The sequence below is a fragment of the Symphodus melops genome (genome assembly GCF_947650265.1).
Source record: "Symphodus melops genome assembly, chromosome: 13".
NCBI classification, from domain to species: domain Eukaryota; kingdom Metazoa; phylum Chordata; class Actinopteri; order Labriformes; family Labridae; genus Symphodus; species Symphodus melops.
In genome coordinates, this window is record NC_136703.1 from 4,060,638 (window position 1) to 4,080,969 (window position 20,332).

At 40.2% G+C, this 20,332-nt stretch overlaps 2 protein-coding genes across 2 annotated transcripts in view; one reads left to right on the forward strand and one right to left on the reverse strand.

The window, feature by feature from the left end:
* tafa5l (TAFA chemokine like family member 5, like) overlaps positions 1 to 19,448 on the forward strand; it is a 57,937-nt gene extending 38,489 nt beyond the window's left edge. The window contains exons 4-5 of the mRNA XM_079359412.1: positions 13,265 to 13,307; positions 17,561 to 19,448. Coding sequence (XP_079215538.1) covers positions 13,265 to 13,288 — 24 coding nt within the window. The 3' untranslated portion in view covers positions 13,289 to 13,307; positions 17,561 to 19,448. The remainder of the gene's footprint in view (positions 1 to 13,264; positions 13,308 to 17,560) is intronic.
* The window catches only part of LOC306834543 (uncharacterized protein), a 164,371-nt gene that overhangs the window by 99,415 nt on the left and 44,624 nt on the right, over positions 1 to 20,332 (reverse strand). The window lies entirely within an intron of this gene.

Consider the following 20,332-nt stretch of genomic DNA (forward strand, 5'->3'; position numbering starts at 1 on the left):
ATCTGCCTCAGGCGAAGGATGTCAAGATAAAGAGAGAGAGAGAGAGAGAAAATGGAAAGGGAAGAAGCAGAGCGATGTAACTTACAGAGACAGAGCAAGTGAAACAGCACAATACAGCATGTTGATGTCAGCAAGAGATGACAGGATGGACAGAGCAGGAGAGACTGCTGATCATCGTCAGGTACCTCAGACCAAAGGTCAACCTGTGACTGGCTCTGTTGCTTTTCACTCTCTCTTTTATCTCTATCTCTCTCTCTCTCGTCCCACCGTCTGCACCGTCCAGCCGCCCTGGGCAGCTGCGTCACATTTCACGCACGCATTCCCACTGTGCTGTAATCTACCCTGACAGCACACTTAGGTTACTGTTTGGCTTTTGTACATACATTTAGAGAAAATGCAGATTATGTTCCACTTTATACTCCCAATTAGCTGCTGCTGAGGAGAGTTTTATAGCAGAAGTTAATCACAAGTGATGCTGGTGTTTCTTTGAGCGGGCAGGGAGAGGGAGGATTTGGCAGCAGAAGAGAGGAGGTATCCAGAGGTATTTGTTGTAAGACCTGAAATGGGAGGAAAGCGCATTCTGGAAGATAAATGGAAATGAGAAATCTATAAAGAGGATTGATCAGACCGGAGTGTGGAGAGAAGGATGAGAGAGAGGGAGCAGGCTGTCGCTCGGCCACTGGCCAAGCTCCCTCTGCCCACATCTGTGTGAAAGTATCCATGAGAAATAGACACATAGTGTGTGCGTGTGTGTGTGTGTGTGTGTGTGTGTGTGTGCGCACAGACACTTTTTAATGTGTCTTTACTCAAACTGGTACATAAGACGTTTCAGTGTGATTTTCTGAAAGCTGATAGTGGCTGTGCTCATTATTCTCACTGTGCCGTGTTGGTTCGACGTGGGTGGAGTTAGATGCTAAAATGAAGTGACAAATGTACCTGATGGTGGATTGTACAACTAACAGAACAAACATCATAATGCTTCTATAATTTAAATATGCAGGACTGAGGTTGGACTGTATTTTGTAAATCCAGCAACATGTGCCCGATTGCTTCAAACTATTGTCTACTGAAACATATTAAACTCAAAAGTGCATCTCATACAGGTGAAATATAAAACCACACACAGTGTTATAAAATAAGTATACGAAATGCAAAGAAACACATCCAAAAAATAGAATGCACATTATAAGTGTTGATTGTCACTTAAACCTCCATCTTTAATTTCTGCAGCATCTGCTTTAACAATAGAAAAAGAAAGTGATTAAATTCACATTTTACGTGGTTTAATAAGCTAAATGGATCGCTAGTATTGCATAATTGCCAATCAAAAAGATTCATCTTAGATCTGAGATTCAACAATTCAGTTTGAGTGGCAGTTTAATTAATGCTCATAATGTGAAGTGTAGCTGCATCCTGACACGGGATGAGCAGCAAAAAGATATGAAATGCTGATTAATTTTATCCGACACTTTTTGCTCACATTGACGTTTACACTCTATTAGGAAAAAAGCTAATTTAAAAATATGACGTTTCAAATAACACTTTATTTTTTCATTCATATTTTCATGACGTTATCAGTCAAGTTCTTCCTCGTGATTTTGTACAATTAAAATGTTTAAGGCATCCCCAGTCAAACGCACCATGTTCTATACACACACACACTTTTTTGGTGGAAAAGGCTTTTGAGTTTCCTGAGCCTTCATCAGATGACATGACGCACATATTTTTTGGGGGGGAAAAATCGGGTCAATATTTTACTCGTGTTTGATTCTCACTGAAAGTCTGTTATTCATTAGTCCGTGAAGCTTCACGGCTTGTTTTGACAGTAGAGGAAAAAGATGAACTGGTATATTTTAAAGCAGCTGTGTCGTGTGACCAAAAAAGCAAATATGCATCTTCCTCTCGGGAAACAATCTCAGTTGTCCACTCTTATTTTTCAAGAGTAGCACACTTTTGTCTGCTCCATCTTTCTTGCATCAGTGTTTAAATTTTACATTTTGATATTGAGTGATGTTGGCATAAGTAAAAGTGACACAGATATTTGTGGAGTCCTTGAAGGAAAGAAAAGCAAAGCCACTGTCTTTTTCTCAGCCCTGATTTGAGAGATTTGCTTATCAAGACTCGATATGGATGGTCCAGTGTGTTGAAAACTAATGACTGATTTACGAGGAATTAGCGGTGAATATTCATGTTGCCTTTAGGAAATATTCAATTTTGTTGTTGATCTTCTGACTGTTCCTCTCGTATAGCTATCAGACTCAAATGTAGATGAGAAATATTAAAATATAAAATTCTCTATGCATGTATGTGTATGTTATTTATTTCATCTCACACTTCTTGCTATCCAGGGCTTTTCACTTTTTTATTTAAATGGCTCCTAGTGTGTGAAGTATTTCTAACATTAACATGAAAGCATGACTTCAATGTTTAACTTCCATAGATTGCTTCAACATGAAACAAAAAACACATTAATATGAATAAGACTGTTTTAATCGCTACATATTTCAAATAGTATGAGTGCACATGAATGAACATAAATATGCAACATCCTAGCCGTAGGTGTATTTCCATCTGACTTCCCCCAGCATGTTGACGGCTCATTAACGTACATAGAACCTCAATAACGACAAGTAGCACAACAATTAACAGAATCCAAACAAACCAACTTAAATTGGACATGAGTCTGAGTGAGACGCACATAATGCAAACGAGAGATTTGAGATTTTGCTTGCTAAAAACCAGGGTCAGTTAAAGTGCATTAAATGCTAAAGAGACAGGAGGTAAGGTGTCTCAGTGCTGATCATCATTATAAAGTACTGATGTACTGCACGTTTACCATAATGCCCATTGATGTAAAGTGCTGTTGTAATAGCACGTAGCCATATTACAGACCCACACTTTTAAACAGGGGTCAACATACATATGACATTGGAGTTTCCACCTGTGACTCTTGTTTCTCGTTCTATCCTTCTACCTTATGGTAGAAAATATTTCTTTCCTGACAGCAATCTCTTTATAAAGATGACTGGAACAATTTAAAAAAAATCATGAATAAACAATCAAATTGTCAACAGGCATCCGTTTGACTGTTTCCTTCATTGTTCAAGACCCTATTAAAAAACTAAAGCCCAAAACAGGGCTTGGCAGAGAGTATAATGGAAACCTCCCTACCTTCAAAGCACTCTGACAGTCAAACAGTCCTTGAAAACTCCCCAAGCTTGAAAGGCCGTGAAGATAAAAGAAAAAGTTCATTGTTTTAAATTTGGTGCATTGTGTTAAATGGTTAATTAGACCAATTTTATGCAAAAGAAATAATGACTTTTTCTGTTCTTGTCTCCTGGGAAAAACCTCTCCAAAGACTTTGAAACAAAAAATATCAAAGCTGCATATTTAATCTAAACTTTGTGGAATCGTTTGATCGTTTAGTTCAGGGTAAGGTCTTTGAATTTGTAACATCAACTGATTCTCTGATATCACAAAGAACGTTATTATAAAGATCTTTTAAAACATCTGTATTGATGAGGTGATATACGACACTATGTGCATCACACAGATATTTAACACTATCTGAACCTCTTCGTAAACACAACCACCTCCTCCTTCTGTCTGCAGCCGCCCTGCTGTGTGAGCAGCTCATGGTGGCACTGCCAGGTCACACACTCCAGCCTAACCTGCTAATGGAGTTTGCATATGCAACCCGCTCTCCTCTGCCAGCTAGCCATTAATATGAATCACTCTCTGGAGGCTCCCCCAAACAAGCTGGCAATTTGTCTTCACTAGTGAGCCGCTGAAAGGTCTACATATGATATTCTCCGAGGTGGGGAATGCAATTCTGAAGGGGTGGGGCGGGGTGGTGTGAGGTCGGTTTTATACACTTGACAAAGATGGTGGTGTGAGCTTGATTTGCTGGGTCGCATGTTAGCGTATACGTGTGTTGGGTGTGCATTAATGTAAGGAAGGTGGAAAAGGACGTCAGGTAGAAAATTGATAAGAGAGACGGACTGAATTCAGGACAGTGAAATGATTTTTCTCCTTTCAGGCATGCAAGAGGGGCTGTGAGATTGCATCACTTGCTCCCCGCTTTGTGATAGCTCTGTAGAGAGCACGAGTGAGCTCTATTATCAGCCTTTTCTAATCAAATGATGGGCAAGAAGTGAAACTAGGCTTCATCATTGCACGATAAGACTTAACTATTTTCACAAATATTACATGCTTTGCTGCGGGGAGCTTAAATAATGAAATGTAAGTCGTTGAAACTCTAATTTGATCATATTCAGACTGCGGTTTTTACATGTTCTTCCTTCCTCAGACAATATTCGACAGTAGCTGGGAAAAAAATGTTCCTACACCCACACAACAAATGCCACCGCTCTGCTAGTGTGTGGCCTGGAGGGAAGGAGCACGGTTGCCGTCGGGCTTTTTTTTTTTTTTTTTTTTTGCCAAACGAAGGAGAGTTGCAAAATGAGCAGCATGCACGCACACACACACACACACACACACACACACACACACACACACACACACACACATGCAGCACGACCCAGTAGGTCAGAGAGGTTTGCATCATATTATTTTTTAGCATTTTCTGTTTCTTTCTGCTCTGGTGGCCCTCCTCCAGCTATGCGCGCTTTGTTCCAGCGTCAGCCAGAGCAAAGAGCTGGTGGAGTGTGTGTAGTCCTGCCAGTGCTGCTGTAAACATGAAGACATCATAAACCCTCAGCTCGACAGGCTCTCTGAATGAACACCACACAACACAGAATCTTGATTTAAACAGGTTAAAAAAAAACCAGATGCCTCTTTCATAGAACTTAATAAAAAGAAAAGTGTTTCTTTGAGAAATGTCACTTAGGTGATGCAGACATGCAAAAGATAGAAAAACTATATGGCACCACTTTTAAACGAATGCTCCGATCTGCTGTAGTTATGAAGGAGCTGTTTAATTCTCACCTCTTATGAAAGAGGTGGGAAAATGACACAGACAGATTATCTATCTTCACAGTGTTGTTATGTAACATTTGCTCGCACCTCCCTTATAAAGGCTTCAATGTCTACGGACAAGTCATGTGTCTCCATGGTCACTGCTGCGCTGGCAACCCATCTGACCAGAGACTGACTTCTAATGAGCTCGCTGCTCAAAGGCAACGCGACACGCTCCTTCGTTCTGTCAGATACACAACTGTGAGAGTCCACACTCTGGTGGCAGATCTCAGTAGCTTTATTGAAAAGGGTTGAAAGAGACGTTGTGGCCATATAGGAAAAAGAGAAAAGGAATATGGTTTTAGATTGAGTCTTACATTCTCACTGACAGAAATGTCCACTGTCTTACTTTTTTCAAATTTCTTTTATATGAGTAAGATTTGTGTAAAACGCTATCAAACCTCTACCAACTATAAATGTCGTCTCTGCTGTTGTCAAATATTTTAATCATCCACTTTTGCCCTGAGCAAAGTATTTCTTAAGCATCAGGATGTAGAGGTTTAACATGCACCATCCTGCAGCTGTAATTCAGAAAGAGCTTTAAATGTGTATTCATCCACAGCTGAAATAAATAGACCCTATGATACAGGCACTATGTTCTTCTGTTTGAAGGGTTACGTCTGCCAAAAAACCATAGTTACCAGATGATTTTGAAACAGGTAATACTCCACTGCTGAAAATAGTCCCAAATTTACAGTATGCACTGTCCACTTCTGTTCGACTTATGTTTGCTAAAAAGATCTTCAGCAACCGATGAACTCCGGGCTTAAAGCCAGACAGAGGGAAGGAAGTCAGAAGGTAAATGTGTGTACTTAAAGTTTTAGTTTCTGAAGATATTAGTTGACTATTATCAAGATATAGAAAACTAGAATAGTCTGAAATCTTAAAGGTTGTCAGTGAAATGAAAGTCAGTTCACACAATGCAATTTCATCTGTGCTGTATGTTTAACATGGAGCATATTTGACAATAAAGAACCTTGAACTTGAACTTGAACAATGTTACTAAAGTCTATTGCTCAATGATTTAAGCCGCGACATTGACATTTTTTGGTTGCGATCGCCACTAAAGAGAAAGACACTCAGGAAGTCGTGATTCAGTGAAGGAACACAAATTCAACTGATTTCATATTTTTATCAATAACATAATGACCACCAGAAGAATCACATGTACTTCAGCAAATTCACTTATGTCATACTCAAATGATTCAGTCTCTAATGTGTGCAATGTTCAATGAACATTGGAGGGTTATTATACAACTCTGTGAGAGTAAACCTCCTGTCTCTTATTGTATCATAGACTGAATCAATAAGTGGAATAGTTGAAATCTAATAAACAAAATGCATTTCATTCGTTGTGCATGTGGATAGAAATGAGCATGCACTGACAATTAGGATGTAATGACAATTTACTTCATTCAGTCTTTACACGATTTTCATGAATTTGAGACAAAAAACAACTGAAAGTGATGTCATGAGATCAACAGCTAAATGGATGGGTTTTTTTCAACCAAGTTGCCAGAGGACAATGTTGGATTTTACATTTCTGCACTCCCCAGTGATCATAAAGGCCGACTGTGCATGGTGTGTGTCTGCATTAGGCCATAGTCCCGTGTATGTCCTGTTTACGGTAACTTAGAAAGGACGGATACAGTTCATAAACAATTCCTGTTATTATCGTCTCACAAAAAATCCCTCCTGCAAAACCAGTGGACTAGTGGTTACTTGAGGTACCCTATGTACAGACGGTGTTGTCCTCAGAGTGGGCGGCCTGGATTCAAATCCGAACTGTAGCTCCTTTCTCTTTCGTCATTCCCTACTTTCTCTCTCTCTCTCTCTCTCTCTCTCTCTATCTACTACTCTATCCACTTACCTATCTCTCTAAGAAAGACAAAAACAGCCCAAATATACACCATTTCCACATTCATTAAAAATGGCTTTTTAATTTTTAATTTTTAGGCCACAGCCATCAGAGGGAAAGCCAAACTGAGACTGAACTGACATCTGATATATTGCTAATTGGACCTTAAAGAAACACGGTTATGAAGGATGTCGAATAAATACACATGAGCCTGTTTCATACAAAAGTCTCAGAGAAACTACGCTAAATCTGTATGATTAAGAAGTCGTACCCTGGGGCTATATGCTCAAATTTGTCCTTTTTCAATATGCTTCTAAAATCAAGCAGATGTGGACCCTCACACAGATCTCATACATCCTGCATTGCTTTCTCGCTGCTGATGCAATATAGCGACTTAAGACCAAAATACAACATTATTCAGCCAGAAAAAAACCAGAGGTGCCTTTGCTCGACTGATTTATGGTCTGAAGAGCAGCTCAGACTCTGAAACAATGAATGTATGTTATATTTAAACCCCTGATCTGCATGTTGTGATTCATGTGTGCTTCATGTGTTTGCACAGGCTGATCCATTACAACAGCATGGCAGAAAACCTGTGACCACTGTTTGTTCCTGTGCTAATAAAAAATGATTATTGTGAAGTAAATTAAAGAAAAAGTTAGTGAGGTGACATGATGAAATCTGCTGATAAAGATGGAGTTCTGCTCGTGGTCACATCCCGCTTTTATCTGTAAATGTGATTTCATTTTTAAAGACATATTTTCCATTTTGAATTCCAGCAGATCTTTATCTAAACAACTCATCCCACGGAGAATATTATCTATTTTTCAAGAGGTCCTTCAGCGCTCTCTTGGCTTTTCGCCCAATTTGTAGCATGTACACTTTATTTCCCTGCTCTTTCCTACAATACCATTTGACTGTTTTTTCAAGGTTACATAAGTTATTACTGTTCCATTATAGCTTTTTATTTGTCACCAAGCTGTCTATTGAACTCCTTGCAAACAGATTCGTATTCTCAGTGGGGTCTCATCTTTAGATAAAGTTGGTCTTTCACTATTATCAGGTGTTGTAGTGCCATGACCTTCAGCACCATTTAGTCTAAACAAACGTGTAATAAGAGAGGTAGAGTGAGTGGTTTCTTGTACTGAAGGCTCTGAAGTCTGATGTGTTGAGAAAAAAAGGGCCTTGTTTCTAAAATCCAAGTAATCTCGACTGGGGGTTATTAGGGAAATGTTTGCGTCTCCAAAATGCTTTGAAAAACCAGGCCAACACATTTTCAAATATTAGGAATTCATGCTGTGCTGCGTGTCCTTCAATGCTCTGCTGGCTTTCAGTCTCATTTGCAGCAGAAATTATTAAATTCTGTGCACCAGCAAATAAATTCCCACAATTGTGCACCACTTATACAATCTATTTCAGCGGTGAGGGGCTGAAAGAAATAGAGTTTTACTTTTACAAGACTTTTTTTTTTTTTTTGCAGCAGTGTTTGGAAGAGGAGATGCAAATCTTTAATTAACTAAGACTAGCATTTTAAATTCATCGTTCATCTTATGCCTTGAAAGTGCCACCATTGTTTCTTCGATGCAGATCAAGACAAAGGAGCATCGGCCCATCTTAATGTTGTGCTGGCTCGACTCCAGGCTTTCCCATACGTTCCTGTTTGTGAAGTGACAGTGCTCCTGTCATATCGTATCTGACAGCCTCCTTCAGCTATAACAAGCAGCTTTGCCTTTAGATGTACATCCTATGAAGTGATTTACGTCCATAAAACATACATGCCCCTGCAGAACAGGCTGCACACAGGTTACACAAGATAAGCAAATATACTCTTTTATTTCAGTTTCATTTACACATCTTCTATTTATCAAGTGAGGAAGAAAAATGCCCGCCTTTGGTTTCGACTCATCTGTTTGTCGGATGCTGTGGCATGATCATCAGTCTTGAGCCGATAGCGTGTGGACTGGTGCAGAAAATATATTGAAATAGGTTGGATTGATAGAGACACTGAGAGAAGAGAAAAACAGCTAATTTGAGCCAACCTTTCCATTTCCACCCCTTTTTGTATTTGTGTTATCACAGGTGCTGTGTAATGGAACATATTGCAGGAAGCACAATTACGTTTTTGGCATCTAAGGTTTCCTTTGGAATGTGTTCACTGGGCGTAAAAAAGCATCCTTTGTTTTTTTTTTGTATTGTCGTGTTGTGCCATCTTCTATTAAAAGAGACTTTTTTTCCAGCCCGCCTTCAACAAGAACTCCCTACCCCTTCTCTCTCTCTCTCTCTTTCTCTCTCTGTCTCTGTCTCTCTGTCTCTCTGTCTCTCTTTCTCTGTCTAAGACCCACAGTGAATGTGGTCCCTTCTGCTGTCACTTCCAACACACTTTACCCTGCTCCTCTATTTGAAGTTCTGTCATTGCTGGGCTTTGAACTGCCATTTGTGTTTTACCCTGAACAATGCCTGTCTCCAGAGCTTGTGCTGTGAAATTGTCAAAGCCATAGGCCACATCAAGAGGATTCAGTAGTAAGTTACAGACTGGACACATTCAGGCATGTGAAGCAGCATCACTTTTTAACAGCCCTGATGCTTTCTGCGACCTCTGGAACAAATGTGTGTACTTATTAATTAGTTTGTGCTATGCAGTTGATGCAGTGATTATTTTTAGTGTTTATCCGTTGAAGTTTACACTCTTGAATCATGACCTGTGTCAGTGTTATGAAATATGTCAATAATTTTGACATGCTAGCACTTCTGTTTAGGTTCTTTTACATCACAAACACACTTCATTACATGTCATGTCAAAATGACTCTTGACTTCACAGTATATATTTGACGGCCATAGTAAACTGTGTTTCTGTAGGTTAACATATGCAGGACAGGCAGCAGCTTTGCTCCCTTGATTCTCAAACCGTTTCTATGCCGATGTCATCAGAAAGCTGAGCACAATTTTAAACATTAAAAGTACAATGTTAACATTGAGATTGGGCAATATTTTTCTGAGGAGTGCAATAAGAAATGACTTCATATATTGATCTGCGGACAGTGCAATACTTACTGTATTTTATGGATGTATTTTAATGTGTTGAATGATGCTGCTTTTATATTTTGTGTATGCACCACTCAAGGGAAGCAGCTAGTTTCTTGCCTAGCTGTGCATTGGCATTAAAAACATTCTGATTCTAAATGACAATACCAATAGTTTTCTAATTCTGTCCCATTTGCCACTCGTCAGTTTTCTATTTTGTATTCTCTGCTTTTAAAAATCCAAACTTTGTTTTTCTTCTTTCAACACAGGATTTATTTGCTTTTCATTTATTTTCTTTAAGCATGGACGTTCATACTTCTGTTCTGTTTAAGTTATTCATCAAAATAAACCGCAAGTCTGCATTAATATTTAAAAAGTGATTAATTATTGTAATTTTTCTAAATCTAGATTTGTTGAGTAAATCTGTGAGTAACATGCATGATTATGCACCAGTAGTTCATGTCATAATCACAAGCCAAGGGCCTTCTTGTTCATTTTCATACAACACGCAACTTGTCTCAGCCTGTGATGATTTCTTATTTTTTTAACATTCAACAAGAAGTATTAGGCTGTACATGTTTTACAGCATTCATTCAAATACATAGATGTGTCACCGTATGCAGTTCCTCAGTAACAGGCTCATGTAAGACATCTCTGGTAAACTCAGAATATATTACCTGCACAGCAACACATGACAAACACACAACGTTTGCACGCTGAACATAGTTAAGCTTGAAGACGCTACGCTGCCAAATGTTCCCCCCAGGATTTGTTGGAGACTACCGCAGAGTTAGGACAGTAAATGTTGGACTTCAGTTTGCCAGGTGGCCAGCTCCAAATGTGTTTTTTTCTGTGTCCACAGGATGTGTAAATGAGCAACTGCAAATAAGCTATTGTTTGCTGGCACATTAGCCATTACAACTTCATTATCCCAGAATGTCACTAAGTTTAGCTCGTGTGCTTAGGGTATAAAAAATGAAATCAATGAATGTAGCTGCAAGTTATGCAAGGTATCCTTTTTCATGCAGGGTTTTTCCCGTTATCGACTTTTTTTTACATTATAATGTTGCACCTTTGAAGTGACTATTGGTCAATTAGTAGATGTTGGATTTTCTGTGGCTGCCTATGGAAGGAAAGCAGCACCTGCATCCAAATACAAATGTGTTCTTTTTTACTTTTAAGTTAGATCAGGGTCTTCTGCTCTAATGCAGTTTGTACTTCAGGGTCATTCCCTGCATTAAGCATCCACCAAGGGTCTTCAGCTTTAGCTGTGCTTGTTAGCTTAATAGCAACAGCAGGTCTAGCAGAAAGTTTTGACTGGGACCTCCATCAGTCTGCAGTTAATAAAGAACAAACCAAGTCCTGTGCAGGAGTCCCCTTGTTAGAAGAGACCCCTGGGGGGAGATTTTTTTGGTCGCTGCAGTGATGGCACAGTGCCTGCCTCCGGGTGGGTGGGTGGGCTCACTGGTGAGAATCTTGAAGTGCTACCAAATATGCAGTGTCTGCTTTGTCTCCCCTGAGCAGCGAGCAAACAGGCTGTCTGCTGTACCTGCAGTGGCTCTGCCTCTCGGCTACGCAGGTTTCTAGGAATTGTAACGCCGCTTTGGCTGGGGATTTTATTTTGTGTAATGCGAGGAATACTGTATCTTAAAAGCTCTTTGATCCTGAAATATGTTGTGTTGATGATAAGGGACAGAGTTAATTGAATCCCTTAATATTTTCTGCCAATCTCCACTGGCACGCACTCAAAGATTCATGCTGCACACCTCATTTGAACTGTGAAACTTTATCATTCATGCGCAGCACTCAGTGTTTACAAGTGAGGATGAAACGAGGGCACCCCGAGCTTACAGACGAGGTCCAAATGTTTCAATTTTACCGCAACACAAGCAATTAGCCAAGCCCTGATTTCTCTCTCTCTCTATCCCTCTTTATCCATGGATCTGCCTCCTCCCTTGTGCCAGCGGGAGATGAATTTGTCGGCGTTGTCCTTGGAATCCGTTCTTGTAAACACCATAGGTGGTGAGCAGTGTTTACCGGTGTGCATGGCGAGCAAACAGGCCGCTCTGTTTCTTGCACAGTGCCTCCCAGGGGGCCAAACTCACCTTGTTACCCTTTTAATTAGTAAGAGCAGTTAATAGTGCCGGCTGCTTCTGCAGCCTCAGCAATCGCCTCTGACTTCAAGAACCCCTCCGATCGATCGTAAAGAGTCCGACTGAGACAGGGGAGAGGAGGAGAGAGGAGGGGGGTCCTGTTGTGGGGAGAAGCTTAGGACCGTTCATGGTAGTTTTTGGAGAGAAATCAAACAACATACTATTTTCTCAGAGGGAACCTACAGGGCGGGTGTATCAATAACTAGTCTTTTTTCTTTTTTCTTGTACAATTGCAGGTATAACAAGGTCTCTGGGCCCCTTATGCACATTCCTCTCAGCGTGTCTTCTCTCTCACATTTCCTCTCTCTTGAAAATGAATGTAATCAAAAAGCTAAGGCACATTCTATTGTGCCCTTATAAGCTTTTATCCCTCCCAAGCGCTCGCCCCTGTGCTCATTTCTTTTCTTGTTTTGATTTAAAGATGCAGTGGAAGTACTTAGCATTTAGATGACATGCTGCTGGAGAGGTGTGATAGATCAGCGCCTCTTCAGAGGACTGAATTTCTTCAACAACGTTGGGGGCCGGTCCAACGTCGGACGGACAGATCGCGGGACGACAGGCCAGTGGGCCGAGGAATACCAAGTTTGCCTCTGCTGCAGATAGCCTGGCACAGCTAAAAGGGAGCAGTGGCTGCTGGGAATGCCAATGCCTTGCCCAGACAGGCGTCTCGCTTTGGCTGCTCTGATTGGCTAAACAGACCATTAGCTTCCTGATTATGATTACCCGAGTCATTATCTACACAAAAGTGGCTCATTCACCAATATTAAGAAGGCAAGGGAGCTGTTCTCTTCCCCTGGTCAAGGGGGAAAACAACGTGTTTTCATGTGTTCTTCAATAGATGAATGCAAAAGACAAGAAGTTGTTATTCACAGAGAAACAAAATGTAACACTGTTTATCACTCTGCCCTACAGCTAGTGTAATAAACTGTTCTATCTGTGCGATGCCACTGATGGAAAAAAGGAAAGGTCTCTCAGTCGTTAACATGGATGATGAGGTGCCCATTACTCGCTCGTATTTTCTGGTCCAGAAGAGAAGCGGTCCTCAGAGGTCATAAAAACTGGGAGAGAACAAAATAACCTTCAGCTTCTATCGTCCCACCTAAGATATAATTGGAAGACATGCCATCTGTGCTTTTAAATGGACATATGCTGCTCTGCGTCCAAGGCCAATACGCAGAGAGAAAGTTGAATAAACCGTTAGTGAAGGCTGGCCCTCTGTTCCTGCCATGCTGACCTTCTACTTTTCTTTTTCAGCCTTTGCCCAAGGAGCCGTCGTAGGATACAGAAGAAACAGCAAGTATGTATGTTTTTTATTATGTATCTTTTTTTGACTTGTACTGAGGTTGGAGTCTGCTGTCGTCATTCACCAAGCCATGCCTCTGTTCAACGTTTTATTAAAGAGGAACGCGTGCATTTCAAATCTTAACAGGCAGAAACCTCGAGCTAAACCAAACTAATGTTGGACAGCCATCTGCCTAAACTCCTTGAGGGCAAACACACCTAACACATTCAGATGTGTTCTAAACGCCGGACAACAGAGAGCATCCTAAGAAGGACAGATCTTTCTTTGAATGTTTGACTTTAAAACATAGTTTCCCTGGCTCCCTTCAAAGACACCATCGACAAAAACTGTAATCTTACCTCTTGAAACACAGGAGGTGCTGTTCTACTCCTGACTCCATCAGGTAGTTTTTGTATAGTGTTGGGACTCAATAACCGTGTGACACTCAAGTCCTTTTCTAACAGCCCATGAGAGAGTTTCTGTGCAACAAATCAGGCTGAAACTGCCTGCAAGCGACGCAGCACAAAGCAGCGCGGTGTGCATCACGGCGCCCTTTTCTATTTTTCTCTGTCGCATGCGTAGACGAACGCTCTACACGGCACTGACACTCGCTTTTCACACTCAACAGAGCTTGTTAGCTTGTCTTACAAAGTGGAGACAAGGGTGCATAACTAATATCCACATCCGTGATTGAAATGTCGAGCTTTGACTTGTGCCAACAACATCGGAGAAAAACTTCTTTCAGCTCACCGCAAACCGATAATAGACGAACCTCTGAGAATGATTTGAGTCTACAGCTCCTCAATACAAAGCACCACACTTCAGCATTTCCAGCTTTAATACAAAAGCACTAGATGTCATATTGTTTGCAAGGGGAAACTGTTATTCACAGAGCAAAGAATTATATATTAAACAAATGCAGTGTGGACAACCAGCGTTCGATCATCCGCAATGTGACGCGATACAGTATATAACGCTCGCATGCTGCCAGGACACGGTGTAAGAAGACAAAGTAGACCAACACCTCCTGTGCTCTGGTTGGCAAACTTATAGTTTTTATAAATAGAGTTTGGTTGCTTGAAAAGATTGATGTAATATTTTGTCTGTTTAAAATGAAATGAAAGCTTAATCCTGAGTCAGAGGCAAGAAGGGACACTTCTTTGTGTCTTACTTTCAGTGGACACGGTTTCCCCAAAGCATTACATCAGTCATTTCTGCTACTGTTGCTGCAGGCTGAAATCTTTAAAAAATGTATGAACCTACAAGTCATAAAGACCCAGCACTGTATAAGAACTCAGGTTTCAAGAAAATACCAGAATCCCCCTATAAGGTTCAGTGTAGCTGAGACCTGGAATGAATCAGTCATTAGGATCTATTCATCATGCAATTTCCAGTCCTGCTCACTGCAGAGCTTAAATAAAGATTTTCCAGGTCTTGGAGAAGACACAATGGAATTCCCCATTTCTCAGATTGCAGTCACTTTGAAGTATCTGAGGTAGAAAAAAGGAGGGGGAATCAAAGGGGTTATTGGAAGTTTGAAATGCAAAAGGCTGTGGAACTAGAGCGCGCCATTGTTGTTACATCAAAGAGCGATGCTACTTCCAGTGCCCATGTTTCTTTTTAGGACGGAGGTAGACAACGGATGTGAACTGGGGAATGTTCTTGACAAAAACAAAAAGAGAAAATGACTTTATAAAAATCAGGTGGGCCACACAGATTCCAGAAATATTCGCCTCACAGTCCTCATCAACATTCACTTTGCAAAAAGTTGCCGGTAAACCACGACCAGGAGGAGGTTATCACGGCTTTGTTGCAGGTTAACTTTACTTCCTCAAACACTTTTGTTCTCCTAAAACAAGTTGTTTTGGGTTTTTTTCTAAAGATCAAACTGAATTCACCGTACAACATTGGCTGAGTTTCTACGAAGCTTTTCACAACCTGCACAACCACAAGCATTTGGAGTCTGCATGCTCTATGTCTCCAAGCCAATATTCTGAGATTGATTTTCCCTCTTCCACCGAGAAAACAAAATGAATCACGCGCAATTACCGAGGACAGAGAGAAAAGGGGAATTGGGGGCGTCATAAATATTTATTTGCATGCCCTGGGAATTTGTGCAATTCTTTGTGGAATTGCAGAGTCATATTTAAGTGTCTAAATGATTTATATGGGTGGTCCTGGGTGTCACATTTGTCCACTGTCAACCTGGATCATTTATGTATTAACATTTATGGATTTATCCATATAACATATTCATGGCAGAGTTCTATTATCATTCAAATGGGTTTTGTGATCACATGACTGGCTAAATGAAGTCATTAACTGCAGAATTTCACTGGAGATGAAATGTATTCCACGTGGAAAAGAATAAATTATCACCTTCACATGCGAGCCTGTTCCTTTACAGCGTCCGTCAGTTGTGTGTTCAAAGCGGGAAATGTTACGAAACAGCACATGAGGATAGCCGTCAAAGAAGAAACGACTTTGTTAAAAAGTCTGATTTTAAACATCAGCTTAGGAAAAGATCATCATTATTTTGACCTTTATCATAACAAAGAACCTCAGGACTAAACGGTGTTTTAAAACTGCTGGATTTAAAGAGCTATTTTGTCTTTTACCGTGAGCCCGACGGGATGCTCACCACCTTCTCACAGTGAAGCCCCCTCATGACATTTCTCATTAGTTCCATCATTTATTACATAAAGTTAATTACACAAGTGATGAAATGTGCTGAAAAGAAAGCCTGTTGCCTATTTCTCTTTTTTTATATATCCAATATTGCAGCAGCGTAGAATGACAAGACATTAATTTGGGGCTCTCATTTAATCCCTAATTAGCTCACATGCTGAATGTAAAGTGTTTTGCGGGAGCTGACACGGATGAAAATTGAAAATACACGGAGGGGGTGCTGGTCTAAATATTACTCTGCGTGTTGAGCTTTTTTTAATTTTCAGGCCCGGCACTGTGAGGGGAAAAGAGAACTGTATCCAGAACAGATTAAAACAGAGTTATTTTGTGTTCATGGGTTCATGAAAGTGTTTCATTTTTTACTGAAAAAACAAACAAATGAGGAGGTGCTATTTGGATTCGACAGTGATATGACAACACAGGTGCTCCTGTTGAAAAGGTGCAATTCAAATTTACTAAATCCGGTCTTCTTTAATGAGGTACAAACATTGAAAAGCTTTTTCACTACTGGCTAAATCATATATTTATGCTTTAGAAGTCATAATGAAGGTCATTTATACAATTATGCCTCTTCTCCTAAGGAGCCCTCTTCACCTAGTCTGTGCATTAGTTACCTTAATGTTACCTTAAAAGCACTGCAGTTAAAGTAAGCAGTTACATATTAAGAAATCATTCAAAGCAAATACAGAGAACACAACGAAGATTAGACCAAATCCTGGAGACACCTCCACATGTAGACAATACAGCCACATCAGGAGGCTTCAGGAACAAATACTAACAATACTTAAAGGGATACTTCAACCATTTACATGAAGCTGTGTATCATTAGAAACATGGTAGTAGTGTTGAATGGTTGTGAGTCCAGCCCTCATTTTGCCCTGAGACGAGAAAAATATGTTTTTCTTTGCCTGGTTTTCTTCATGTGATGCAATATGACGCTTTTTGCATCACATGAAGAAAACTTCCAGGCAGAGAGAGTGATTCTCTCTCCCCCCAGTACTCCATTTTTAATTTGAGTTACATATTTTGAATGAAACTTTAGGTTGCAATTCTATGTACAATACCTTTAATATACCAGAATTAATAGAACAGCTTTATTTCCTCCATGGTTGAGTATCTATAACTTGATTATCTACACCTGTTTCGATACCACAGCAACACAAATCGGACACCTAATAATGGGAGCTTACTTATTTTTATTAAAATGTTTGATAAGGTTTTGTTGGGTTTCTGGGGAATTTTTCTGCATGAAGTTGCATTGCAGGAACTTGTTTTTTATTTCACTGCTTTGCTTTTGTTGTTGTTTTCATGTTTGGTTGTGTGTCTGTTGTTTTTGACAGGTTGTCAATGTTTTGTTGTGTTAAAAAAAACAACCAAGGAGAGCAAAAGTCTGAGCTTTGTTGTTTTGGCTACGGTACTTTATCTGAACTTAAAATGCTCTTTCTGAACTCTTAACACAACATCACAACCAAGACGAACATTTAGTGCTTGTGTTTATTTTAATAATCAGTGCAGTTAGATGAAAAATATTGTCTGGGGTGTTTACTTACTGTGTTCTTTTTTCTTCCATTCCTCTGCAGGTTCATTGACATCAGCGCTACAAAAGAAACTGAGGCCCATCACTACTACAGAAAATTGTGTCCATACAACAACAACGAGGCTCCCAGAACTTTACAGCAGCCTTGACCTTCAGTAAAATAAAAAAAAAATAAAAAACAACCCCAGAGCTTTTCCAATCACTACAGCGAAAGACTCTCCGCAGACACTTCTAAGAACTCTGAGAAGTCTCAAGTGAGCAGCATGGTACACCATCGGCATCGAATCTTCACCGCAGCCAAATTCACAGACACATCATAGACAGAAAATCTCTCTGAGGAACAGTCATAACCAGGGCAGTGGAATAATCACTCAAGTCCGTAACCTTTTTTTTGTCCATGTTCTTTAACGTTAGGTCTGCAAGGGTCGTCTCCTTGAAGATTTTTACCTTCGTGGCTTGATTTAGACTTGTCAAAAGGTCTTTCAAAAGTCAGCCCCTTCATCTTCTTTACTACCCCCCGCTATGAAGCCTTCCAGGGTTTTATTCCAGCCAGGTTTCTTTAATGACAGCCCGCTGCTTAAGATTCGTGACTTGACTGAGGTTGAGCAAGGCCATGCTGTCCATTGGATTCTAGCCTTTCCCACCTTTTTCTCATTCGGCTGAGTGAAACTTTACAAGGCCTCCAAGATCTTTGCATACACACAGACGCACACCGAGGAAGGACATTGTGAAAATGCATGAAAGTCTTTTGAATGCTAACGAAGAGGCGACAGAGAACGTGACTGTCTTTCCTGAATGAATTAAGGATCAAAAAGGGGAAATATGGACATTTTTTGGGCGACTTAGCTTATAACTTATGTTTTGTATGTGGTGCCAACATAGACTAGAAGAGTAGTTTTTGTCAATGAACCTCACACATCCTGTACACACCACCAGGAGCTTTGAGCAGATGTGGACCCTGGTTCATTTAAATGATCTATACTTCGTGGGGGTGTATGTTTACGCTAGTGTGCCTGTGTATAAGTGTGTGAGCGCATGTTTGCATCTGTCCATGTGTGGGGACGTGTTTGTATGCTTGTGTGCCTGTGTGTGGGAGCGTGTGCACATCCTGAGATACACTGTGAAATAAGTCATGTCCAATGCATTATTCATACTCTTGTATAGTTTTGGGACACGCCGAGACCAGAGCTCACCATCTGGCAAAAGAAGCATTTGTGATTTTACAGATGTTGGCTCTCATTTAAAACCTTAACGGATGAATCCTGGGTTTGCCTTCTCTTCTCTTTCGCGTCTTTTCTTTAGTACATAGAGATATTTATATCGGGGGGTGAAATATTATTGAAACTGGGGACAGATCTACAGTACGTCACATAAGATCAATTCTGTAATTATAATAACTCATGTGTGATTAAATGTATTCAGAATACTTGTCTAAATTGACTCTATTTTGATATGAAATGTTTTGGCCAGCTGGAAGTGCTATTTACTGATTTCAGATGCTTGATATGTTTGAAATAGTGTACATGTATATAGATATATATATATTCAATTAATGTATTTTATGTTCCGTGTGTCTCATTCCAAGAGAAGATGAAGTAAAGGAGGGGCACAAGTGGTATTCTTCTGAGAGAAGTACGAGATGTGGACACAATAACAAGAACACCAGTAAGATATGTGGAAAACAAGAACACAAGGTAGTGATGAATCCTCGTCTCTCTAATGCAGCATCAAAGGAATCATTTTCACAGAGGAATTGTTTGTTGCTTGCTGGTTGCTATGGTCTACATTTAGTGTGCAGGTGTTCCTGTTAATGTGTCTTCATCCTGTTTCTTTTTCATTTCTTTGTACTGAAAACTCCTGTACATCTCCATCTTAATGTATGCATTTGAGGATATAAAGAGAGCGTCCGCTCCCCGGAGCTGTGGAGTGTGTATTCGCTGTGAGTGTGTGTGTGACTGTTTTCCAGGTCAACAGCAGTCTGTGTAGTGAGAAAATACCAATTTCCAGCTGATACCATATCTCTGAGTTCATGCTACTTTTATTTATGGCTCCTTTGGTTTGCACTCACCATAAATAAACTCGGTTTGGTTTGAGTCGCTGTCAGAGCAGGAACTGCTGCTAAAACAGATCTTACACTGCAGGTCAAATCTCACTAAGAACAGGAAAGATGAATATCTTGACCTTGTCCTCTTACTGTAAATTGGTCAACAAACTGTCAAAATGTGATGGAAGGTGCCGTCACATATCATCTAAATAAGTTTGGCAAGTTCACTGCTGTGAGCGGCTGAGTGTGTGGTGCACCGTGGAGAAGAGAGCAACTAAGACCCCGGGCTGTGTCCTTAAATTGTCAGGACTATAAATGCCTTTTGTGGTCCTCAAATGTCTTTTTTATAAATAATTAAACTTTTATTCCAAACTGTCCTTGTTTTGAAAGAGGCTTTGGTGGAAAACCTCAAAACTACAGTAAAGGCCAATTATTTCCCCAAGCATGACACAGCAACGGTACAACTGGGACAAAAAAAAAAAGAGAACATTTGCGCTTGAAGACTAAAATGAAACTCTGTAACTCTTTCTAGGAAGACCTTGAATCTTCTGTTGTATCATGTAAACCACTGCTCATGTATCCTATAAGCAGCACATTACTTTAGAAATGTTGATTAAAGCTCCTATATGGAGTTTTAGCTGGTTATGAAACAGACTGACTTTAATACTGTTGCATCTTCTTCAGCTCCACAGACAAAATATACTGTCAGGTAGACCAACTTGTTTCTATATCAATTTTTTAATCCCCAGAAGTACAGCTGGTGCTGGTTCA